Source organism: Coturnix japonica, chromosome 1 (genome assembly GCF_054131305.1).
Source record: "Coturnix japonica strain WE chromosome 1, WE-NBRP24, whole genome shotgun sequence".
Classification (NCBI taxonomy): domain Eukaryota; kingdom Metazoa; phylum Chordata; class Aves; order Galliformes; family Phasianidae; genus Coturnix; species Coturnix japonica.
Window position 1 is genome coordinate 43,534,704 of NC_140663.1, and position 25,958 is coordinate 43,560,661.

Sequence of the window (25,958 nt, forward strand, 5' to 3'; positions counted from 1 at the left end):
TTCTCAGTGGGTTGATATAAATCCAAATGTTTTTGAACTTATTCCCTCTTCAGGTGCTGACTGAGTTGCACTCCTGAAGTTCCATGTTTTTCCCTGGCAGTCTGAGACAGACCTGGCACTTCACATCCAACACTGAGTTGTCAGCACCCCTCATACTGACTGTTCCTCAGGCATCAGACCTGCCTGGTCTGCACAGGGCACAACCCTGGCCTCCTTTTTGTGATCACTGAGAAGTTTCTTGTTCTTGAGTGCTGTCTCTGAAGTTTGTAAAGAGTGGAGTGTGGGCCTTTAGAGTTACGAGGTGGAGTGAATAGAGCTTTTTCCTTTTTTCCTTTTTTCTTTTTTTCCTTTTTTCCTCTTCCTCTCCCTTTTCTTTTATCTTTTTTCTTTATTAATTTTCCTTTTCTTTTTCCTTTTCTTTTTCCTTTTCTTTCTCCTTTTCTTCCTCTTCCTCTTTCTTTTTTCTTTTTTCTTTTTTTTTCTTTTTTCTTTTTTCTCTTCTTCTTTTTTCTTTTTTTCTTTTTTTTTCCTTTTTTCTTTTTTTTCTTTTTTCTTTTTTTCTTTTTCTCTTCCCTTTTCTTTCTCTTTCTCCTTTCTTCTTCTTTTCCTTTTCCATCTTTTCTCTTCCCCTTTTCTTTTCCATTTCCTTTTTGCTTTTTCCTGTTGATTTCTCCCTTGGGTGTGGAACTGAGTTTCTCATGTTAATCAGATAAAATAAAGATGTCAGAAACTCTGAACAATATTCAAGTTTGCTTTTCCAGAAATAGCCATTGAGAGAAAAACTCACTTATTTTTCCTATTCAGACATAGGCTCCACAAGGAGGAAAAACAGATTAGACATTAGACAGGTATGGACAGATTAAACACACAGACTTTAGGAAAACAGTATGGATACATTAAAGACTACACTCATTTAATGATATTTATTCTTCTTAGCATGTTGAAGACCCAGAGAAATTATTTATTTTTAATATAAGTATCCTATTCTCTTGACAAAGGATGTTTTTGCACGCATTCAGGTAACTACTCTGAACATTAATCATTAAAAGCATACATACATACATACATACATACATATAACAAGATCAAAAAGCATTAGTCAAGTTCTTGCTCTGTGGCAAGTTTATTGCTAACACTGATTCAACAGTTGCAAAGTTTATATATTAAGGAAAAATTTAGATGACAAAATGCCTTTGGTAATAAATTCATGTGTGTTGCCTGAAATATATACCTCAATAAAACTAAGAAAAATATGTCACTAGATGTTTCAATGTTAAGGCATCACATATCCTAATAAATGTATCTATTTTGCCTTCGAATCTATTACTTGCAGCGGCACAACTGTTTAGAAAGTTGAGAGAAGCATTTTTCTATTTGGTATAAGCCAAGAAACTTAGTTCTAAAAACATGCAAAATGATTTGACCTGTACTGGAACAGCCTGCTGATATTATTGAGACAGATGGAGATACTTTGTTTTCTATCTCTAGGAAACTGAATGTAGGGAAGTTCTCTCGCAGCTGCATAGTAGGACGGTCTCTGCTGCTGCTTTCTTTCTCCAATCCATGTGCATTGCTACATCACAGTTTCATCCTTGAGTTCAGGAATGATTTTGGCCTCTGCTACATTCAAAGCAGGACAAAAGCAAAACAAATAAAGAAAAAAAGGTTTTCATTCTTGTCCATCTAACACAGCAGAGTGATAAATATTTCTAGAAGTATATATGCCTTTGAGGTACATCATATTACTGAGTTTTTAAGGGTTGAGATAAAAAAAGGGATGCTCTGACCACACTCTTCTCATCATAGAAGGGTCTAGTAGTCTCCATAGTACTTTTCCTATTTACCTAGGTTCAGCAAAGCAGGATTGCTACCAGTGACATAAGCACTTGAAAACAATGTCAGTGATTTTTAAGACTGCAGTGATTTTACTATTACAGAAGAGTGGAAGTTGGAAAGCGTGGATCCCAGGATCCAAAACACCCAGGATCAAACCACAGCCAGCAAGAGCAGGGAGACTTGACAACTTCTATGGGCAAACTGCTCTACTGTTTGACCATCTATACAGTAAAAAAAATTGCATATATTATTCACATTGTAGTAGAATTTCCTGTGTTTTGGTTTGTGCTGATTTTTTCCTGTCTTGTCACTGGGCAGTTCTCATCAGTGCTGAGAGGAGGGGAAAAATCACCTCCATCAGCAATGGTTTGGAATTAGTATTTACCCATGTTAATTTATGAAACCCATGCACAGATTAATGATGAATTGTACTCCTGCCATTTTTCACTTGTGGTCATTAATTAAAAGTAGCTTCAGGAAAACCACTGTTACCTCTCACACAGTTTTACTTTCAAGGCTTGTCAAGAGCAGTTTGAATTGCCCTGTTTTGGCTTTGTGATCATGTTGTCCATGAGTGTGGGACTTGTAATGGCTAGTTGGAGTGCTGGCAAACCTGCTATTTCAAATATGAATACAACTCAAATCCTCTAAAACCAGAGTACATCAATAGGCTGGTGTACCTTCCATGTACAAGAGAGGCAGTAACATAGAAAAATGAAACAGAACAAAATAAAAATGGAGTGATTGAAGTGCCTAATCAGGACCTAGTGGATTCTTGCACGTGAGCAGCTAAAAGAAGCATAATAGTGCCACTCTCCTCTCTGTCATGTTTGCTAGGCAGCGAAAATCAGAGCTGTCCCTTTTTATAACTAAAGATGAAAATCTCTTTATCCACCTGGAAAATATGGAACAGAAATCCCCACATAACCATGTTTTGTTTCTCTGCACCCATCACTGAGCATTAGTACTATTATTATATATAGGAATTTGATTTGTGAGCATAAATTTGTTCTTCTGTATATATAATTGTAGTCTTTTTTTTTTTTTTTTTTTCAGATGAAGAGAAAGTGCATAAATAAAGGACACACAAGCCTATGTGTGGAAATGAAATGTAACCCTTACTATAACTCTCACTAAGTGCCTGGAAAAAGAGAGAAAAAAAAAATTGTAATACACAACACAGTTAGATTCCAGAAAGCCAGATTACAAGTACTAATCCACCCAGTGCTGTAAACTGATACAAGATCATCAACATAGAACATCCACATCCTGTCCCTTCAGTAGCAGTGAGGATGTTTGTGTTCTTAGGTAGCATTTCATAAGATATCATGATATGTGAAAGGAATGCTGAAAGCTTACCTGTGGTAATACTCAGTAGATCCAGATCTTCACCCTGCCTGAAAAATACTCTTAAAATCAATCTTAAAGCATGACATAGGCAAGAATTAAGCTACAGGGCCACAAGCTCAACATACCCCAGGAGCGTAACACCTTGTTACCGTGTCAGGCAAATTCAAGGAAGGCGTTAAACTACTTGCTTCAAAACTAACTTCAAAAAGACTCTCAGAAGAGAATGGAATATTTTCCTGTAGCTGATACATTTGAGATTTTATCTCCTTTTTGATTTTACATAACATTGGACATTTTATTAAGTGTAGGAAAATATTGTAACAAAAATTACTAATCAGGGAAACTTTGGCTACCACAAAACAAACACACCCACACTGATAACAAAATTATATCTGAAAGTTTATAATTGCCATTTATTAAGTTAGAATGCTGTGTCAAACAGTATTCTAAAAGATTCAGTCTTGGGCCTGGTATAATTTTATTATTAATTTGAATAATAGTTTACAGTGCATATCTAGATGTGTAACAAGTTAGAATTAATCAAGAGTAATGGAGGTTAGAAAGTGAAAAATTCCTTGTAAACTGAAGATGTTATCTTCAATACTGTGTATTCACTTGGAAAGAAATTTGTCAGCTTTAGGGTAGCAGCTGACTTGAACTTGAAATGATCTGCATCTTCAGGCTGTAACTATAGCCTGTAACAATACAGAAACAGTTTGATAACAAATCAAGGGAGGAAGATGATGGTTATATCCGCAACAGAAATGAAGATCTCCCACTGCAGTCAGGGCTACTGTGGTCTCACTGTGTTTTTTAGCCTGGCTTTTGTACTGAGTTACAGGTAATTAGAACTGGGGAGGAAAAAAAAAAAAAAAAAAAGGAAACACACATGAGAAAGCAGCAGCAGTTATCACAAGACTGGGAGCTACCCCCTGATAAAAGGGCATATACAGCTGGAATTGCCTGACTCAAAGAGAAGGCTGAAAAATTAATAATCCTCCAAAAATATTTTGAAAAAATATTGAAAGGAAAGGAATTATATTTGCTCAGTCAACATTGCTGAAAATATAAGGAAATAGATGAAAATGTTTGCTGCAGTAAAAGTAAGGGAATAATTTCTAAAAGCAAGTGGAGAGACACACTGGCAGATACGGCTAGTATCTGTGGCGTGTCCAATAGTCAGTGACACTGAACTGTTATCAGATATAAAAAGGGTTCAATTGCTGACAGTGAATGGAGGACAATATAATTGCTGATGCTTTGATACTTGTAGCTGTCTCGTAACTATGAATCTGAGTGTGAATCTGTGTGTAGTCAAGGGAGGGTACTTAATGCACTGCACTTTGCATTCAGTAACATTTTTTGAGTAATCTCCCACAGCACTCTCATTTGGGATTTCATCTGGGATCCAAGGGAGTAGAGTGAGTTCAATAGGCTGTCAGGTACTTAAAAACTGGCCACAAAGTGAGATGAAAACATAGCAATTAACGGTTTAGACAAGAACAACTTATAGAAGATTAGAATATCCCTGGGCTACTATTTTACTGCATTCTGTAATGTCCTAGATGATAAGACATATGATATGTCTTAGCATATGTAGAAGACACTAAGTTAGGGAGGAAAGGGAGAGTGAAAATTAAGACATTCAGTTCTAAGGGACTTTAGTAAACTTAAGATTTGGCCAAAAGAAATCTCACACAGTTTGTTAAGGAGAAATGCAAATTTCCACACATAAAACAGAACAACCATTTGCATCAGCATGGGCTAGGAAATGACAGGCCTGAGCTCCCCGCTAAGGTTAGAGTCATCTTTCCCAACTGCTGAGCCTTCGAAGGGATGACTGTTGCTGTGTTCAGAACCTAAGAATAAATAAAGTCATGTAAGCAGTTGAGGTTTCAAACAAAACATTTGGTTTTCCAACAAAAATATTACTGAAACAAAGACAAAAGCACAGTAGTGTCTGGAGACACTGACACAACACACGTCACCAATTTACAGACTTGGCTTCCTCCAGAAACACACAGCTCAAGACAAAATCAAATATATTTTAACAGGAATGTGAACAGTTGGTTCATTTCTTTGAAGACTATGTCCCAGATAGGCTGCTTGGAGGAGACAGTACTTTAGTGGCTGTAAAGTGCTTATAACTGTATAGGAGCTGGCAGAGTTCAAAAGAAATACTTCTTACCCAGTGCATCTCTGCAGGATCCCAGGCAAAGAGAGGAACTTAATAGCCTCTGCTGTGTGGGAAACATTGTGCTTGCCAGACTTCTGTGATATTTTACCCACTCTTAATGTATCAATGAATTAGGAGACCTGTGTGCTTCAAATACCCCATTTGGAAGGTATTAATTAATAATTAAGGTATTAATTAATAATTTAGGAGAAGTAAGCAAGTATCAGCTGGGTTGTTGATTAGCTGGGTTGCTGCTGCTCACCTGAGTGCAGGACCAGACCTGCATGGTGTGCTACAGAGCTCTGACCATATAGGCTATTCTTCTCCTGGAAAATCACCTTCAGGGACATTGGAGAAGCCTCGTTCCACACTCAGCCCTTTGCTGCCTCCCTGGGGAAAGCCTGAATTTCAAGGAAGACAACATTGGCAAAGCAGTGCATTGGAGCCCATCCTCAACTTACTACCCTGTCTTGTCTCTCCTGTTCTAAAACAGCTTAACTTGAGGAACTAGGTATTTGCTATCTTCCCAACATCCCAACACTATTTATGCTCATCTATACTAACTAAGGAGCCTGCCAACACCTGCTCTCTAGCTTGGAGAGAGCTGCAAGGCTGCCAAGCAGCTTGTGACAGGGGAAAGTGAGACCTATGTATTTTGGCCTGTAGCTTGTGTGTGGTGCTGGGGGGGACAATGAGTTTGGAAGCCTCCTTCTGTCAAGGTGGACATTAGACTCACAGTGTTTGGGTGTGGGTGCCAAGGACAACATTCCTTGGGAAATGTGTGTGCAGTGGCCCTTCCTGTCATCACTGCTGGAGACCAACACTGTGTTGTCATCATTTTCCATGAGGAAATGGCAGCCAGATCCTGCTGGTTTGCAGAGGAACAGAGCAGGAACTCAGACAGCTGGCACTTAACTCTTTTGCAGGCAGCTGGCATGGCACAGAGGAAGTGAGAGGTCTGGAAAATTTTGCCCATGTGGATTATATTCTGATGTGTAAGAAGCCACACTCTGTGTATAGCAAATGGCTGACCTCAAAGGTCAGTACAGGCTGGGCCATGCCGGAGCACTTTCCTTGCCCTATTGGACCATATGTGGTGTCTAGACATGGCAGCAAGAGAAAGGTTATAAACAATCCAGAGCAGCCCCATTTCTCTGATCAAAAATGGGGTGTCTGTAAACACCAGAATCTCAGTTTTTCAGTGTGGCACAGAAGGTTGAGTACATGGGCATCGGGATACAGAGAATGAGGACTACTAGGATAGATTTAGACACCTGAATTGTACATGATGTGTTGTTTGCACTCATATCTACATATAACAGGCTGCCATTCACCACATTTCCCTGCAGTCAGTATTTAGGGCTCTGTAAGTGTTTTCTTTTAGATAACCCACACAAGAAGAATCTAATATTTAATATGACATTAACTTAGTTACATGAGATTTTGACGTAAGACCATTATGCAGTTATTTACTGAGATCACATCAGACACATAATGTATCAGTTATGATATACAGATGAATATCACTGCAAACATAATTCTCATTACTGGTCTCTATATACTCATTGTTACATCAGCAACCTTCCTTAGTCACCCAAAAGGAGTAAGCTGATTGTCACCTCTAGCCTGTTCCTCTCTTCAAAATTGGTTCTGTATGTTGTTCAGTTTCTATACCTCATGTTGGGCTGAACTACATATATGTTGTTACTTCCCACCCTCCATGATGTTGTAGCAGGAAGAAAATCACTGTTTTTGTTATCTTCTGAAGGAACCTGGTGGTTCACTGACACTGCTGTCTTATTTAAAACCAGTTACTCTTCCAGTCTCCCTGGTGTTCACATAAGCTCATCTTCCTTTACCAAAGCTCAGTGATATTCTTTTCCCTTTCTCCTCTCTGTTGTGGGGTGGGCTGGTCTGCCACAAGTGCCCAGGTTCTCACTTCAAATGAAAGATCTGTTTCATTTCACCATATAGCCAAGGAGAGATCTGGTATGTTTTAAGCATGGGAGATAACGGGAGCATGGAGCAATGCAAAGTTAGGGTCTATAAGACCTTTCTCATTCACAAAGAAATGATCACAATTCCATTTTATTTCCCTTTGTAATTGACAGCTAATGTTTCAAATAGAGAATGAAGTAGCATCTGTCCATGAGTGGGCAGTGCAAGAAGTACCAATTCACTGATACTGATAAAACACTGCCAACTACTAGTCTGAAAAATATAGACAGCATTCCAGAAGATTATTCGCATATGTTTCTGCAATATAATGTCTGGAAGTATTTTGTTCTTATTTTTGTCTAATACTGATCTGAGATCTGATATTTGAAATTCCATTTCCATTTCATTCATAATTTCATTTCTAAAGTCAGGATTAATTGATAACTCTGTATTCTGATTTTTAATTCTAAGATTTCCAGTGAAGGAAGAAAACCCTCCTGAAGTCCTTTCTAGAGCTAAACTTTAAAGACAAATGAGAAAACATGTTAGTTACCTACAGGATAAAGAAAACCAGTCTAAGAGCATGGCAGCCAGAAACTTGCAAATGTTACCCCAAAGACAAGTGCAAAAATCATATGAACAGATAGCAAGTGTTCTCAGTGCACCAGAGTCATTTGTCTCTGCCTTGCACAACTAGATTTCTCAAATCCACCTTGTGGATATATATTCGTTTATATGTATGCACTATTTATTTATTTATTTTTCTTTTTAATGGCATATGCTATTGCTAGAGCACTGTCACTATGAGGTATTAGCAGGGGTTGAGGAACAGAAAGGAAAGACTTCTGGAATACAGAATTCTGCTGCTAATGAGGCACTTGTGAGTGAAAAACCATCATAACTAATTTAGAAACAAACAAGCAAAGCAGTTCTTTATTATACAAACTGCAGGAGTTGTATGGTAACTTCTCCAAGGTAGAGAAAGGATGTATGAGGAGGACTATAACAAATCAAAGGGGATTTAGACTGTGACAAATTATATGATTGCTTAGATACAGCTGGGCGTTACTCCTCATCTGTGTAACCAGAGGCATAGTTATTAAAGCTTATGGGAAAAAAGATGTGGATGCCTCTACTAAGTGAACTACAGCAGCTGAAAAGGACAGAGGGGTGATACTGACCATTAAAATGTTTAAGGGAAGTGTAAGAAACAACTTTTGTACAGTCGGGGAAATTATCTCCTATTTTAAGATTAAAATTTGACTAAAATTTGAACAAAAACCTCCTTCAGCTTTGTGGCAGAATTTAATTTCTTTATTGCTGAACAGAGTGAACTTCTGGTTTAGTACATGGCAGTTCAGTAAATGATTTCTGTTCTAATTATAGTAGAATCTGAAAATAATATGTTGAAATAATAATTGAGTGGACAGAATGAAATCAAACTTGAGAGATGGTAACCTGGTTCCTACAAAGCCAGCACACCAAATGAGTCAAACTGAAAGGTGGTAACAATTTAATATCAATGTACCTATTTAAAAAACCTTCTGTTTTATTTCTGGCGAATATAAGCTAATAGACTTGGGCTTGCTTGTGTGAAAAAGGGAAAAGAGTATCATTTTCCCTATTTTAGAAATAGAAATCAAACAATGAAAACTGCATTTTAGAAAATGTGACAGAACAAATGTGAAAAGTCCTCCCAAGTGCAAAGGCAACCTGACAACATTTCTGAAGAAAAGTTCATTAAATTCTAAATGCATGGGGAAAAAAAAAAAAGAAAGAAAAGAAAAAAGAGAGAAAAAATAAATGAACAACAGTGGGAAATGGACAACAGTGAGAAAACATTATGAATTTAAAGCAATTCAAACAAACGTGAGGTTAGTACAAAATAATAAAAAACAAATACTGATAAAGGAGGAAAATCACTTTCCAGTTCTCACGACCATTTATTGAATGGGGACTATTCACTTTAGAATGTGGAATCGTTACAGTTATCTTTTATCTGGGGGCGCTGCGCCATCATCCGCTATGCGGGAGGGAACAAAAGAGGCGGGAACCCCTCCCCCTCTTTCTCGCGCGAGCCGTCTCGTCGCAGTCCTCAATTAGGTCGGCTCTCACACTACAAATAAACCCGCTTCCCGCCGATCACCCCACATCTTTTCACGGTTGCGTTAGCAGTCATGTCTGGCAGAGGCAAAGGTGGGAAGGGGCTCGGCAAGGGGGGCGCCAAGCGCCACCGTAAGGTGCTGCGCGACAACATCCAGGGCATCACCAAGCCGGCCATCCGCCGCCTGGCGCGGCGCGGCGGCGTCAAGCGCATCTCGGGGCTGATCTACGAGGAGACGCGCGGCGTGCTCAAGGTGTTCCTGGAGAACGTCATCCGCGACGCCGTCACCTACACCGAGCACGCCAAGAGGAAGACGGTCACGGCCATGGACGTGGTCTACGCGCTCAAACGCCAGGGACGCACCCTCTACGGCTTCGGCGGTTAAACTCGACTTTAATAACAATTCGCTTTCAGTAACCCAAAGGCTCTTTTAAGAGCCGCCCACTTAAGCTGGAAAGGAGCTGTGTCGCTTCAACCTATTTATTCCATAATGCTAACACCACTCCTTCACAACTTTGATGCATAAATCGCTTGCAAGGCGGCCCTATTAAGATTAAAGTACAGATTATTTAGCTGGAGCTCCCGTTCACTATCCCATTAAGGATCCACACTCAAGTAAACAATATACGCAGCCATATCAACAGCCAAGTAGACAGCTTTAGCGCTTGCTACACCGATACGTTTGGTTAAATCGTAGGAGAGGCTCCCTGAGCCCTCCGTCCCCCAGGTGCCTGTAGAGCACTCGGTCCGTTCGAAGTGCTGAGGGCGTGAACAAGACACGTAGGGGCGGATTCTATTAAAATTGCGTTGTTCTTCACGGGGCCCCGCGGTGTGCCGAAATGCTGCGGGGGAAAGCGAGTGGGGGAGGGGACTGCGCTCAGCTGCTGGGTCCCCTAAACACACACTTGTAAATACCGAAATGATCCCAACTCTCCCAATTGTACAAAACAGCCCGGTATTCTTGGTGGGTGTCATAAAATTCCTAAAGGTATTTTCGCTGAAGCCAGAGCAGCTCCGTGCAGCCGCTTTCCCTACACCGCTTCTTTTCACCCGAAACAGCCTCTGGTCAGGCGCTCTCCTACCAAGAAACGTGCAAGGCGCCCATTGTGCTCTCAGCAGTTCCCAGACGCTGGGAGCAACGTTCCTTGAATCGCAGAGACCCGCAGGCGCCTGGGTACAGCGCTGTGCTGCTTTGGTACCGTGACACCGAACTCTCTTTATGTAAACGAATCCGTCAGGAGGGAGCTCCTGCTGAGAAACTGCTGTCGCGTTTATAACCAGAAATCGGGTTCATATAAGCCGAAATAAAAAGGATGTACGGATCTCAGGGCTCGAAAAAGAGCAAGTAGGGGCTCCTCTGCCCTATTTACAGCGACTTTGGGCAGGTTGCAACACGGTATCGCAGGCGCCGCCCGGAGCGGACGCGGCTGAACACAAAAAGGCGCCAAACGTGGGCTGGGGGGAAGGGCGGACACCGTTGGCCGGTAATAAAGTGGCGCCCTTTCTAGGCGCGCTTTTTGAATTTGAAAGTGTCCAATAAAAAAGGGGTCTCCGAGCCAGCCAATCAGAGGGGGGGAGCATACTATAAAGTCAGCCACGGATGCAGCGCGCTACTATTCCTCTGCGGTGTTGCACGGGTGTTGCTTTGTTGTTTCAGAGCGATGGCGCGTACGAAGCAGACGGCGCGTAAATCGACAGGCGGGAAGGCGCCCCGCAAGCAGCTGGCCACCAAGGCGGCCCGCAAGAGCGCGCCGGCCACGGGCGGCGTCAAGAAGCCGCACCGCTACCGGCCCGGCACGGTGGCGCTGCGCGAGATCCGGCGCTACCAGAAGTCCACGGAGCTGCTGATCCGCAAGCTGCCCTTCCAGCGCCTGGTGCGCGAGATCGCGCAGGACTTCAAGACCGACCTGCGCTTCCAGAGCTCGGCCGTCATGGCGCTGCAGGAGGCCAGCGAGGCCTACCTGGTGGGGCTCTTCGAGGACACCAACCTGTGCGCCATCCACGCCAAGCGCGTCACCATCATGCCCAAGGACATCCAGCTCGCCCGACGCATCCGCGGGGAGCGCGCCTAAGGCTGCTGGCCCTACTACTTTGTTCCCGCACCCTAAAGGCTCTTTTAAGAGCCACCACGTTGCCACTTAAGAGAGCTGTGTCGCTGTGTTCACTGATAGTTGCATACTGGTTTCATCATCCTGAGCTTCGTTTAAGGTATCGTAAAAAAAAAAAAGACGTGTACTGTAACTACTCGTCATTATTTTCTCACCATCTCTACATTTATCTTTTCTGCTGGGAATTGTGTGGAAAAATGTTTATAAATGCCTCTTATTTATGCTGTTTTCTCTGCAAGCGTTATTGACACAATACAGATCTGGGGGGGGAGGGGGGAGTGGCATGCTTTTTTTGGATGTGTCTAAGTAGTATGAAGTGCTCATTTAGTTCCGGTGCGGAAATGTTGCAAAAATATCAGTATGAGAGCTATTTTGAGTGGTAGGTTAAAGCTGTTTTCCGTAGTTCTTTAATTTCACCATGAATCGGCCATTCGTGTAGTTCTAATGTCCACTGCTGGAGTCCGTACTTCTAAGTATCACGGTAAGTATTAACTGTGTCTTTAAAAAGGAAACAAAATAGCAACAGCAAAAAAGAAGTTCACAGTAATTTATTTCTGTGTTTTCCTTACAAGTGTGCTCAGCCATTGCTTGTGCTGGGAGGTGGTCTAAAACTTTTAATGCTTCAATAGATGTCCAAGTGTTCTAGCGAATAAAGAAAAATCACTAATAAAGTGAGGCTGGTGTTAGGGACAGCTTGGATATTCAAGTAATCTAAATTGTTGTTTATCTGCGTTCTCTGCCTGATTTACTACTTGGAGATCTGAATAAATCCTGAGTACCTTTCAACAGGGGCAGTGGAAAAAAAAGGTTTGGGGGAACCAACAAAGCCAAAAACCAGAACTCAGTGGATGTTCCTGGGAAGTGCTGTGTTCCCCATCCCCCTCTCCCCTCTTTCGCAAACATTGGAGGCTGGCGCAGGGCTCCGGAGCTTTTGTTCGAGACCGAAGCGGGGAGAAGGGGCGGAGAATCGGCTGCCTGGCTGCGGTGGATTCGTAAGGCCCCCCGCCTGTAGGGAATGTGGTAGTGAGAATTCAGGGTGGGTTCTGCATTCGATCTCGAAAAGAAGATCGAGACAGAAGAGGAATATAAGTAGGAAATCAGGATCTATATTTACTAGATGTTAGTTCATTCATCAGACTTCTGTAGGCAGGAAGTTGCAGCTGGCCTTTGACTTGCTTTATTAACCCATTGTATTGTGCTCAGTTCTGCAGATTGAGCTGTTCAGTATCTTGGTAAACTCATCTTTTTTTGTGGGTTCACAAATAAAACATTTGGATTCCCACGGCTTTGGTTCTTAAGGCATCTTTTTCACTGTCCTCGATAATGCAGCGTAGTCTATCCTATGTGCTGCTGTAATGTTATCGTCCGTGTTGGTCTCCAGTGAGAACTTAGTTATGTGAGGATGATTCATGGGGTGCGTTGTTTCAGAAATAGCACATGGCATGTAAAAGAGGCCGGAAACAGGACATATTCATAGCAAAACTAGATACAAAGGGGAAGGAAACTGGAAAATGGCAATGCCTGGTAGCAAAAGCCAGACATGGGACTGTAGAAGGTACATACAGAAAACTATTTACATGGATACATGTGTGTGCATTTCCTTCAGTCAATATCCCTTTAACTCTTTCTCAGTTCCCTCTGTCCCATCATGGAAAGGATTAGGTATTCTGTACAACTTTTCTCTCTGTGATTCCTGTGTTGCTGTATGGGATGATCACATTGAAAAACTGACTTTGTCCCTTTACACATTAACACCTGCACAATAAGGGCTGGAAATCTGATAAGTGGAAACCTCTCCTGTTGGAGTAACATAAAGATTGTGTCCATTAGTGTAATTTTAAAGTATTTGATAAATATCTGTCACGGTTTGAACTAAAAATCCACCTGCGTCCGTGACAGGGGGCCGTGGGCCCCGGAGGGGCCCTAGGCCGAAAGGAAAAAGTTAATTAGGAAAAGAAAACAGCGGCAACGATCTAAGGAGGCACACTTATTTACTAAATACTATATCGAAATACAGGATAACACAATATAATACGATATAATTGAAAATTGAGCTAACGAATCAAGCAAAATAGGAGAGAGAATGAGTCCCGTAACCGAGAGGCCTACTGTGAAATCTAGGCGAACGGCTGAAGGCTCCCACACACTCCCCTGAACGCCAGAACTCGAAAGACGTCAGTCTGTTCTGTGACTGAGTTAATATAGAGTCCAGGTCCCGTGACCTATCGTGTTGTTCCCTGGGAGATGTAGTCTTCTTCTGTAAGTTGCAGATTCAGTAAAATTATTCATGCTTTATATGATGTTATGATGTGGAATACTGATAGCAAAAATTACAAAATTATTAAACCATGACATTCCACCCCTTATTCTACATCATTACATTATGTTTATACATACATACACACTCATATGTATAATTGTGAATAATCAGCAACCTTATTTTCCTCAACAATTTATATTTATTCCATACAAATCCCTAAGTTGAGAACAAAACTCTATAACCTAACCTACTATTTATTAATTTTGAGAAAATGGCAAAACTGCCAGAAAAAGGAAAACACGTCAGCGGTGGAGGAGAAAGGCAGTGCTAGTAGGGCGTCCCCCACATCAAGGTGCACTCATCCTTTCCCAGCCACCACAGCAGCTTTCCTTTTGACTTATACTTCTTTCCATGTGTGCTCTACACATGCATGGCCAGTGCACGATATGGAGTCCAGATGGAAAAACTTGCTTACAAAATGCCCAATTAAGGTATATAGGAAGAAGTGTTTCCTTAACATTAATCCACTCTATCTTAAGTCCTGTACCTAATTGAACTATCTTGCACCTAATTGAAATATTTTCTGAGACTCTACCTATATATCTACAGGAAAATCATTGGGTGCACTCCCCCAACATCAAATTCCCTTGTGGTACACATTGGACATTCCCATTTTTGTCCATCACCCACCACGTGCACCCAGGTCCCTGGGCAAAAACAGTGCCCCGGAGAGGTTTGCCCTTTCCAGATGCTGGAAGGACCCAAACCGTCTTTCCCAACACGCTCTTTATGTGTACTACAGGAACCTTATCTCCCTCCACGGTACGTAGGGAGCTGGATTGGTTAGGACCATTACGATTACTAGATCCTCGAGTGTTGACCAACCAGGTGGCTTCTGCTAAATGGTTCTCCCAGTTTTTGTACGTTCCACCACCCATTGCTTTCAACATGGTTTTCAACAACCCATTGAATCGTTCAATCTTACCAGAAGCTGGTGCATGATAGGGAATATGGTAAATCCACTCAATGCCATGATTTTTGGCCCAAGTGGTTACAAGAGAATTTTTAAAATGGGTCCCATTATCTGATTCAATTCTTTCCGGAGTGCCATGCCGCCACAGGATTTGCTTTTCCAACCCTAATATGGTGTTTCGGGCGGTAGCATGGGGTACTGCGTATGTTTCGAGCCACCCAGTGGTTGCCTCCACCATGGTGAGTACATAACACTTACCATTGCGAGATCGTGGCAAGGTGATATAATCAACCTGCCATGCCTCTCCATATTTATACTTTTGCCATCGCCCTTCCCCCCAAAAAGGTTTCATCCTCTTGGCTTGTTTAATTATGGCGCATGTTTCACAATCATGAATAATCTGCGCAATAGCGTCCATGGTTAAGTCCACCCCTCGGTCTCTGGCCCACTTATATGTTGCATCCCTTCCTTGATGACCTGAAGTCTCATGGGCCCACCGAGCTAGGAATAATTCACCCTTGTTCTGCCAGTCCAAGTCTATTTGAGCCACCTCAATTTTGGCAGCTCGATCAACTTGATGGTTATTTTTATGTTCTTCAGTAGCCTTACTTTTAGGCACATGAGCATCTACATGGCGCACCTTTACAACAATGTTCCTTATTCGGGCAGCAATGTCTTTCCACAGTTCAGCAGCCCAAACAGGTTTACCTTTTCGTTGCCAATTATCATCCTCCCACTGTTGCAACCACCCCCATAAGGCATTTGCCACCATCCATGAATCAGTATAAAGATGAAGCATTGGCCACCTCTCCTGTTCAGCCACATCTAAAGCCAGCTGAACAGCCTTTACCTCTGCGAATTGACTTGATTCTCCTTTACCTTCAGTGGCCTCTGCAACTTGTCGTGTGGGGCTCCATACAGCAGCTTTCCATCTGCGATGCTTCCCTACAATATGACATGATCCGTCTGTGAATAGGGCAAATTTCTTTTCGTTTTCTGGTAGCTCATTGTATGGTGGTGCCTCTTTAGCACGTGATACCTCTTCTGTAGGTGGTGTTTCAATTTTTTTACTCTCAGGCCAGTCCATGATCACTTCTAGAATTCCAGGATGGCTGAGTTTTCCCATTCGAGCTTGTTGAGTAATTAATGAAATCCACTTACTCCAAGTGGCATCAGTAGCATGATGGGTGGAGGGAACCTGTCCTTTAAACATCCAGTTTATTACTGGCAAGCGAGGTGCTAGAAGAAGCTGAACCTCTGTCCCAACTACTTCAGAAGCAGCCTGAACCCCCTCATACACGGCTAAGATCTCCTTCTCAGTCGGAGTGTAGCGTTCCTCAGACCCTTTATATGCTCGACTCCAAAATCCCAGGGGTCGGCCTCGGGTCTCTCCTGAGGCTCTTTGCCACAAACTCCAGGTGGGACCTTTCTCTCCAGCAGCAGTGTAGAGGATGTTCTTCACATCCTGTCCCGTCCGTACTGGCCCCAAGGCCACGGCACGGGCTATTTCTTTTTTTATCTGCTCAAAAGCCTGCTGCTGCTCAGGACCCCATGAGAAATTATTCTTCTTCCGTGTTACTTGATAGAGAGGGCTCACTATGTGGCTGTAGTTTGGGACATGCATTCTCCAAAAGCCCACTACTCCCAGAAAAGATTGGGTCTCTGTTTTATTTTTGTGGGCGGAGACATAGCAGTGATTTTGTCAATCACATTTGCTGGGATGTGACGACGTCCATCCTGCCACTTTATACCTAAGAACTGGATTTCCTGGGCAGGCCCCTTCACCTTGCTGCGCTTAATGGCAAAACCAGCTTTCAAAAGAATTTGGATTATCTGTTTCCCTTTCTTGGAAACCTCTGCTGCTGTATGGCCCCACACTACAATGTCATCAATATACTGCAAGTGTTCAGGAGCATTACCCTGTTCCAAAACAGCTTGGATCAATCCATGGCAAATTGTTGGGCTGTGCTTCCACCCCGGAGGTAAACGGTTCCAGGTATACTGAATACCTCTCCAGGTAAAAGCAAACTGTGGCCTACATTTTGCAGCCAATGGGATGGAAAAGAAGGCATTAGCAATATCAATGGTGGCATACCACCTAGCTTCTTTTGACTCCAATTCATACTGGAGTTCTAGCATGTCTGGTACAGCAGCACTTAATGGAGGTGTAACTTCATTCAGGCCACGGTAATCTACCGTCAGCCTCCATTCCCCACTGGTTTTACGCACTGGCCATATGGGGCTGTTAAAAGGCGAGTGCGTTTTGCTAATCACTCCCTGATTCTCTAATTGGCGAATTAGCTTGTGAATGGGGAGCAATGAGTCCCTATTGGTGCGGTACTGCCGTCTGTGAACCACTTTGGTGGCAATTGGTACCTCTTGGTCTTTTACCTGGAGCAACCCCACAGCAGAAGGATCATCTGACAGACCAGGTAAAGCTGACAGCTGCTTAACACCGTTTGTGTTAACAGCAGCTATCCCAAAGGCCCATCGATACCCCTTGGGATCCTTAAAATATCCCATCCTAAGGTAATCGATTCCCAGTATACATGGAGCCTCTGGACCAGTCACAATAGGGTGTCTCTGCCAGTTTTTACCAGTGAGGCTTATTTCGGCCTCCAACATAGTCAATTCTTGGGAACCCCCAGTCACTCCATGGATATATATTGGTTGTGTCCCTTGGTGACTTGAGGGCATTAGGGTGCATTGTGCACCAGTGTCCACCAAGGCTTATATTTCTGTGGTTGAGATGTGCCAGGCCACTTAATCCACACAGTCCAGTATACTCTATTGTCCCTTTCCCCCCCCTGGCTGGGGGCAGGGCCCCTCTATTGTTTACCTCGTTGACTTGCAGCAACTGGAACTCTCCCCTTCTTGGAAGAGTTCACCTTGGTAGTTGTTTCACCTTGTAATTCTTTCACTCGTGCCTGAAGTACAGAAGTGGATGAATTACACCACTTCTTCATGTCCTCCCCATGACTACAGAGGAAAAGCAACAAGGCAAGACGTGTAGTCTCATTGTTGATTTGAGGTGACTTATCATCGTCATTTGCTTGAATACGAGGACGTCTCTTTTTAATGGTTGAGATTTTCGATGATACAGGTCGAGAGGAACTCATGTTGTTTAGCTTCCTCAATAGGCGATTGTGGAAATCCTGGTTTCCATCATCTTGTACCACTGTGGATTCATCTACATCAGGCACATTAGCCAATTTGTCAATAATATCATTTTGTGTTCCCTCCACTTTGTTTAACCTTTCCACAATTTTGACAATGGCTGAAGTATACAGATTAACTTCTGTGGCACTTATAAATAATTCAAGTTCCTGAAGTCTGCCAATTAGTTCATTCACAAAGGGTTTCCTGTCCCCTTTGCCATATACTAATGCAAGTGCACTGGCATGCTTTTCTGGAGCTGCCTTTGTAAAGTCACGCCACATTTGTCGTGGAACGCGGACTGCTTCAGGATCATGTAATTGGTCTGGATCATTACGATTGAACTCGCGGCTGTATAGCATTTCCACCAGAGCATTTTCTCTCAAAAATTGGATACCTTTCTCAATATCAGTCCATTTCTTTCTCTCAGGCTCCAAGTCCCGTTTAAAGGGGAATCTATCTCTTACCGCTATCAACATCCGCTTCCAGAGGGTGTAGGACCGATTTTGGCATGTGCCAATACCTCTGTCCACACGTGAGTCCCTGGAAATGCTACCCAGTTGGCGAGCTTCACTGCCATCGAGCCACGCACTGTTGGCACCATTGTCCCAGCAGCGAAGTAACCAAGTGACCATATTTTCTTTTGGCTGACGTGTGTAATCCTTTCTTAGATCTCGAATTTCACTCAGTTTAAAAGATCGATCAATAATGGTCGTAATACTTTGCTCACCTTTTGCTCTATCAAGAGTCCCAGGTGTTGATGGTGGCAACTGTGTTGATGAGGCTGCCCCATCTATAAGTTTGGACTTGAGAAATTCTCGTAAAGAAAATCTAGCTTTTGGCTCCTCTTCTGACTCTGACCCTGACCCTGACGCTTGTGTTATTTCCTCCAGGTAACCCTCCTTCTTTTTACTCTCTCCTAACTTTCTCTGCTCCTCTAACTTCTTCTGCTCCTCTATCATCTTCTGCTCCTCTATCATCTTCTTATACCCCTCTAACATCCTCTGCTCCTCCAACTTCTTCTGGTCTTCTGACTTCCCCTGCTCTCCCGAGTCCCCTGAGTCTCCTGAGTCCTGCTCTCCTAACTCCCTCTGCTCTTCTAACTCCTTCTGCATTTTCTCTAACTGAGTTGAAACTTGTTTTGTCTTTTGCCCTCTTACAGGGTCAACCAACATTGTATCTGGTGCCCCCGATGGTTGGTCCAATTGGACTACATGTGCCCCCGGTGGCTGGTCAAATTGAACTACATGTGCCCCCAGTGGCTGGCCAATTTGGACTACATGTGCCCCTGGTAGTTGGTTAAATACATTCAACTCACCCTGGAGGGCACATAGCTGGTCTCGGAGAGCATTCCGCTCAAACTGGACGGCACCAAGCTCAGTCTGGAGGCTGTTGTAGTTGGACTGGAGAGTGTTGTACCCGAACCGGAGGACGTTATGCTCGGCCTGGAGGGCAGTGTGCTCAGTCTGGAGAGTGTTGAGCTCGGTCCGGAGGGCATTGTGCTCAGTCTGAAGAGCGTTATGCTCGGACTGGAGGGCATTATGCTCGGACTGAAGAGTGTTGTGCTCGGTCTGGAGGGTGTCACAATTGGGTTGAAGGGCATCGTGCTTAGGCTGGAGGGTGCCGCACTCAGACTGGAGGGCGTCATACTTGGACTGGAGAGTATTGTACCCGGACCGGAGAGCGTTGTGCTCAGTCTGGAGAGTATTGTGCTCGGTCCGGAGGGCATTGTGCTCAGTCTGAAGAGCGTTATGCTCGGACTGGAGGGCGTTATGCACAGACTGAAGAGTGTTGTGCTCGGACTGGAGGGTGTCGCAGTTGGGTTGGAAGGCATCGTGCTTGGCCTGGAGGGTGCCGCACTCAGACTGGAGGGCGTCATACTTGGACTGGAGAGTATTGTGCTCGGTCTGGAGGGCATTGTGCTTGGTCAGGAGGGCATCGCGCTCAGTCTGGAGAGTGTTGTACTCGGACCAGAGGGCACTGTGCTCGGACTGGAGAGTGTCGTGCTCGGACCGGAGGGCGCTGCGCTCGGACTGGAGAGTGTCGTGCTCGGACCGGAGTGCGCTATGCTCGGACTGGAGAGTGTCGTGCTCGGACCGGAGGGCGCTGTGCTTGGACTGGAGAGTGTCGTGCTCGGACCGGAGGGCGCTGTGCTCGGACTGGAGAGTGTTGAGTTGGGATTGCAGGGAGCTTTTCTCATCCCGAAGTTTTTCTGCGTCAGCTCTAAGATTCTCTTTCTCGTACCAGATTGAGTCTCGTTGGTACAGGAGATCTTTTCTCTCAGCTTCAAAAGCTTTTTCTCTCTCTACCTTCTCAGTCCAAAGTTTTTCTGCCTCAGCTCTAAGACTCTCCTTCTCGGCCCTGAGACTCTCTCTCTCAGCTTCAAAAACTTCCCTCTCAGGAATGGTATTGAATAAGGCCCGATAAGCATTAGCTAGGCCCAAAATCATTTGTGCCTCCTGAGATCTGCCTGAGCCACAACATTCCTGCCTCAAATATGCAATCAAACTCTCAGGATTCTTCAAGTGTTCAGGAGTGAAGCTCCATAACACTGAAGATGTCTGTCCTTTGAGAATCTCTTCAAAGCCTCTCCACACTCCCTGCCACTCAGTATTCTCTGGTTCTAGGGAAGACTTCCTCCGGATGTTATAAATCCAGATACTGAGTGAGATTATTACAATAATCAACAGTAAGATCAGGGAGATTAAGAGTGTGGCCCACTGATCATTCAAAAACTGCATAAAGGATTCATAGAAAGAAAGAGGAGCACGCTTAAAAATCACCATTTCAGTATAATTAGTTGCATTAGTTGCTCCCTCTGGAGCTGTACGCAGATACGAAGTGAGCATTGCTAACCATGCTTTCAATCCATCATACAATTGTATAACTCCATAAGAAAAAGTGGCTAGCTTAAACATGACCCAATATGTTCGGAGCGTCTCAAAAAAGGAACCAATGGCACACAGTCCCTGGTAAAACAAATTTAGTAGAGAAAACATTGTTTTTTTTTTTCCTCCAATAGAGAGAAAAAAAGTAAAAGAAAACAAAGCTCAACAATGTTTATAAAATATACCGGAGTATTGGCAGTCCGCCTGTACTTTTCAAGGTCAAGCTCGCAGGAGCAGAATCGCAAACCTAAGATAGCTCCTTAACAGGGAAAAAAACTCGTAGCTCTGTTAAAAGCTAAAAGAGCAACAGAAGAAAACACAGAAAAAAAACCATCAACTCAATTTGCCCGCATTCTCCACCAAAATCTGTCACGGTTTGAACTAAAAATCCACCTGCGTCCGTGACAGGGGGCCGTGGGCCCCGGAGGGGCCCTAGGCCGAAAGGAAAAAGTTAATTAGGAAAAGAAAACAGCGGCAACGATCTAAGGAGGCACACTTATTTACTAAATACTATATCGAAATACAGGATAACACAATATAATACAATATAATTGAAAATTGAGCTAACAAATCAAGCAAAATAGGAGAGAGAATGAGTCCCGTAACCGAGAGGCCTACTGTGAAATCTAGGCGAACGGCTGAAGGCTCCCACACACTCCCCTGAACGCCAGAACTCGAAAGACGTCAGTCTGTTCTGCGACCGAGTTAATATAGAGTCCAGGTCCCGTGACCTATCGTGTTGTTCCCTGGGAGATGTAGTCTTCTTCTGTAAGTTGCAGATTCAGTAAAATTATTCATGCTTTATATGATGTTATGATGTGGAATACTGATAGCAAAAATTACAAAATTATTAAACCATGACAATATCTGACCATAAGACTGTGGACAATAGGCTACATCATTTTTGGTTGTGTTGTTCCATGTTAGGATCAGATTCGCAGCTGAAATTGCTTTGTAGCCAGGTGCCACTTTGAGGTTAGCAGAGGTTAAAATGTTTCAACACACAGAGCTGATAGTGGGAGGGAGGTCACAACATGAGTGAAGAGCACTTTGTTGGACAGATATTGCTGCCCGACATGGTGCAGGCCCAGGCACTATGTGAAGCTCTCAGACTGCAGTCAATTGAATCCACTCCCAAAAGTGGATGTGGGAATTATTCACTCTGTGGGTGTGTATATACATGTTGTGTTTGAAATACAAAATAGAAACATAGCTTCTCTGTCTACTACAGAGATCACAGCCATCGCACCCAACACTCAGTGACACTGTGGCTTTGTACCTTCATTGCAATTTCATTTCAAAATAAGATATGCAGATGTCTTGTCTCTAATGTAGATATTAACTGTTATGAGGAGCATCATGGGAGGGTGGAATAAGAAGGAATAAATCAGTGCTCACTCAGGGCTGCTGGCTACAAGGCACGCAGTGCAACTTCTTTTCTCATGCATTGGATTGCTGCCCCTGACAGATCCAGCGAGCAGGTCTAAGGGAAAATGCAAATATCACTAAGAAACTTCAGCTGGCAACAGGTGGCTGCTCAAGCATCTTATAGCGTTCTTTATCTGTGTTCTGCACTCTCCTAACCCAGGTTCAGAGCATGCACTTTCAAGCCATGGGAAAAGACAGGACTTTAGTTCCCATATTCATAGGAAAGTTCATTTTACTCCCTGTGATGAGCCTGTGAAGCCTGATTTTTAACATATATAAAACCTTGTTGTTAGAATGGTCCCTCTTCTGTGTGTGATAATGAGGATTCAAGCTTCCTAGTACCAATGATGTCCTTAATTCAGAAGGCTGCACTTACCCTAACACATAATCCTAGAATTCTAACTGCAGGAATCAGTACTGCTCAGTACTGTTTCTGCCTCTGTGTCTTCTGATTACTATCTGGACTAACAAAAGATCAAGCACAGACATATATACTGATTACTGGTAAAATACACAATTTTTATCTTAAGACTTGTAAGAAAATCCTATTAAAAGAAACTTACCTCCTCACAAGATACATAAGCTGTTTGTATAGACATTACAGAATGGATAAAAACTGCCAGTAGCTGGAGCTGCAAATAAAGTATTGATTTGTGAAAACTAGAGTTCGAGGACCAAACATCTCAAACGCAGAACTTCAGCTCTTTTTATTGTGCATGGAGTGGCTCTTAAAAGAGCCTTTGGGTTTGGCAGTGAAGGGCCAGCAGCCTTAGGCGCGCTCCCCGCGGATGCGCCGGGCGAGCTGGATGTCCTTGGGCATGATGGTGACGCGCTTGGCGTGGATGGCGCACAGGTTGGTGTCCTCGAAGAGCCCCACCAGGTAGGCCTCGCTGGCCTCCTGCAGCGCCATGACGGCCGAGCTCTGGAAGCGCAGGTCGGTCTTGAAGTCCTGCGCGATCTCGCGCACCAGGCGCTGGAAGGGCAGCTTGCGGATCAGCAGCTCCGTGGACTTCTGGTAGCGCCGGATCTCGCGCAGCGCCACCGTGCCGGGCCGGTAGCGGTGCGGCTTCTTGACGCCGCCCGTGGCCGGCGCGCTCTTGCGGGCCGCCTTGGTGGCCAGCTGCTTGCGGGGCGCCTTCCCGCCTGTCGACTTACGCGCCGTCTGCTTCGTGCGGGCCATCGCCGAGAAGTTCTTCCCTGGTCACTGTTAACTGAGAGACGAAAAGCATCCGCTCAACGCGGGTTTTTATAGAGCTTCCCCATCTCTGATTGGACGATTGAATGCTTCCTCCTGATTGGAGCCCTTGACAATCCCCGTCAGCACTATAGCAAGCTGGAACTACTACTGTCGGTATCCCCACCAAATCTCAGTTCTCGGTGCACGACCGAGGCGTGAGACCCATTTGTGACTCTGTGGTCACATCCCGTCTTTTCCAGTTTCCCCTCTACCCGAATTCCTTACAGTTTAAAGGCCGTGTAACTGATGGAATTCATGAGAAATCCTTGAAACTTCTTATTATTTTAATAATTTATTTTTTTTCCACTCCCTTCTTCCCCCCCCTTCCTTTTTCTTTTTTAAAATACGTTTATTACAGAATAATGAAAAGAAGAAGAAAAAAGGACTGTCCATTTCTCCTTATCTCCTCACAGAAATGGGCATGTTATCCCCACTACCTCAAAGAAAAGATCTCCCAGTTCCTCTTAACAGAGACAAATTGCATAACATGATATATCTATCACAGTTTGCAGCTGTGATGTGATGCAAACAGTAGCAGAGATGAATCCTGACTGCTATTTTCCTCACATTTTTTTCTTTTTAGTAAGAAAGTCAAGATGAGCGTTCAGAGCCACCAAGTTAAACAGTGAGTTTGCAAATGCTCAGAGGAGCAACATCCTGGAGCCATGAGGGCTGTATGACAGTCATGGATCTGGTGCTGCTCCATCTGTGCTGATGAGCATTGAAACCAGAGGAAAAGCAGAGGTGACTGTGAGCATTTATTGACATTTTCATTTTGTTTTCCCTATGAGAATAAAGCGGTTGCACATCTTTTTAACATAAAACTGGGGAGGAGGGAGGAGAAACACAGAATTGTTCCTGTTATTTTCCTTTGATCTTTATGATGAAAGGTGTACTGCTACAGTACTTCAAAAACACTTCCTGGACAGAGTAGTGGGGAAGAATTCTGTGACAGAATCCTTTTGGCAGGTCTCCTTTTCTTGACTGGAGTTACTGTTACAACACTTTGCTAGGAATGTGGTTCTCGTTTGTTTTCCTTCCTTAAAGAATCCTCTATTAAATATATTAGTTAAAAAAACAAACACCAATCAACAACAAACCCCACAACTCAATGATTCCTGGATACAGTGAAGAAACAATTCACGTGGGATTGTCAACAGAAATTAAATACTTGCGTGGCATCAGCTTCCTTTTTATTTTATTCCCCCCATTGTAACACATCCCTTTTATTAACTCCCATATGCTGATCCTCCCCAAACGCTGATCTGCAGTCAAAGGATTTTTAGATCAAGTACAGTATCATTAATATTTCAGATTGCACTCAACTCTGTGAGATCTAAAAACAAATCAAATTGTTTTGATGATAATGTACTTTACTAGAAGGGTGCTCAATGCTTACTGGGGAATTTAAGAAGTAAACAAACCCCTTTTAGGCAACTTAATTTCACTACTCAAAGTAGAGTGCCAAACATTACATGGCAAGTACTATAAACATTTGCAGAATAGTAACATGATTCTAATTACTAAGTAACAGCAGCTTCAAGAGGTGGTTTTTTAACAAAATGAGTGTCGCAGCTCTTTTCTAGTATAAGTGGGTGGCTCTTAAAAGAGCCTTTGGGTTGTTTTAAAAGCGAAGCCTGACGTTAGGTAACTTTAGCCACCGAAGCCGTAGAGAGTGCGTCCCTGGCGCTTGAGTGCGTAAACCACGTCCATGGCCGTGACCGTCTTCCTCTTGGCGTGCTCGGTGTAGGTGACGGCGTCGCGGATGACGTTCTCCAGGAACACCTTGAGCACGCCGCGCGTCTCCTCGTAGATCAGCCCCGAGATGCGCTTGACGCCGCCGCGCCGCGCCAGGCGGCGGATGGCCGGCTTGGTGATGCCCTGGATGTTGTCGCGCAGCACCTTACGGTGGCGCTTGGCGCCCCCCTTGCCGAGCCCCTTCCCGCCTTTGCCTCTGCCAGACATATCTCCAGCAATGTCCGATTGCAAATGTGTGGAGAGCGGCGGGGAGCGGGTTTATTTGTAGTGCGAGAGCCGACCTAATTGGGAACTGCAGAGGAAGGGGCGGGGCTCTGTGCACTTACCGCCTAAGCCGCCTTCTGTTGGCTCATGCACTCTCCGCTGGCGCAAAAATTCCGTTTTTTTTTGTGAGTTTTCTTTCTTGGGGCATAACCTTTTCTGTTTCTTTTAAGTTGACGTTCTGGCTTTATTGTTATTATTATTATTATTAATTTTGTTTTTAAAATTTGGTTCAATTAGAACTAAAACCTTGCTTTTAACTAAAACCTTGTTTTTCTTGTAATGGTTTCCTGATTACTGTATCTCTGAATTTTTTTTTTTTTCATTTCTTCAAATATATTATTATGAAATATGGGTCTGTATTTTATACTACAGTTTCAAGTTTCTTTAATTATCCAGTAGCACGGATTCTTACATATGGCTGTAATGTAAATAGCTGCTCCTCAGAGATTTTGATTTGTTGTTGATTGCTTGTTTGTTTGTTT

The 25,958-nt window shown here is 43.5% G+C and overlaps 5 protein-coding genes across 6 annotated transcripts; 2 read left to right on the plus strand and 3 right to left on the minus strand.

Annotated features, from left to right (window-relative positions):
- The first annotated feature begins 9,425 nt into the window (after nt 1-9,425).
- Nucleotides 9,426-9,848, plus strand: LOC107311753 (histone H4). The gene has a single exon (XM_085515988.1). It carries the CDS (start codon nt 9,478-9,480, stop codon nt 9,787-9,789), a length of 312 nt encoding a protein of 103 aa, XP_085372114.1. The 5' UTR covers nt 9,426-9,477; the 3' UTR covers nt 9,790-9,848.
- A 1,123-nt stretch (nt 9,849-10,971) lies between these two features.
- On the plus strand, nt 10,972-11,533 carry LOC146762373 (histone H3). The gene has a single exon (XM_085515844.1). It carries the CDS (start codon nt 11,066-11,068, stop codon nt 11,474-11,476), a length of 411 nt encoding a protein of 136 aa, XP_085371970.1. The 5' UTR covers nt 10,972-11,065; the 3' UTR covers nt 11,477-11,533.
- Nucleotides 11,534-17,571: 6,038 nt separating this feature from the next.
- On the minus strand, nt 17,572-22,914 carry LOC146762374 (uncharacterized). Of its 2 annotated transcripts, none has more exons than XM_085515608.1 (2): nt 22,781-22,914; nt 17,572-21,615 (listed from the first exon to the last, which is right to left on the minus strand). In XM_085515608.1, the coding sequence occupies exon 2, from the start codon at nt 20,898-20,900 to the stop codon at nt 17,574-17,576; it is 3,327 nt and encodes a 1,108-aa protein (XP_085371734.1). In that variant the 5' UTR covers nt 20,901-21,615; nt 22,781-22,914; the 3' UTR covers nt 17,572-17,573. The 2 variants fall into 2 exon arrangements, with proteins under 2 accessions (XP_085371734.1, XP_085371743.1); XM_085515617.1 differs by having other exon boundaries at nt 17,572-21,555; nt 22,781-22,910.
- Nucleotides 22,901-23,446, minus strand: LOC107312605 (histone H3). Its single transcript, XM_015860202.3, has one exon. It carries the CDS (start codon nt 23,395-23,397, stop codon nt 22,987-22,989), a length of 411 nt encoding a protein of 136 aa, XP_015715688.1. The 5' UTR covers nt 23,398-23,446; the 3' UTR covers nt 22,901-22,986.
- A 1,363-nt stretch (nt 23,447-24,809) lies between these two features.
- LOC107312635 (histone H4) lies at nt 24,810-25,449 on the minus strand. Its single transcript, XM_015860261.3, has one exon. The coding sequence runs from the start codon at nt 25,417-25,419 to the stop codon at nt 25,108-25,110; it is 312 nt and encodes a 103-aa protein (XP_015715747.1). The 5' UTR covers nt 25,420-25,449; the 3' UTR covers nt 24,810-25,107.
- Nucleotides 25,450-25,958: the final 509 nt, after the last annotated feature.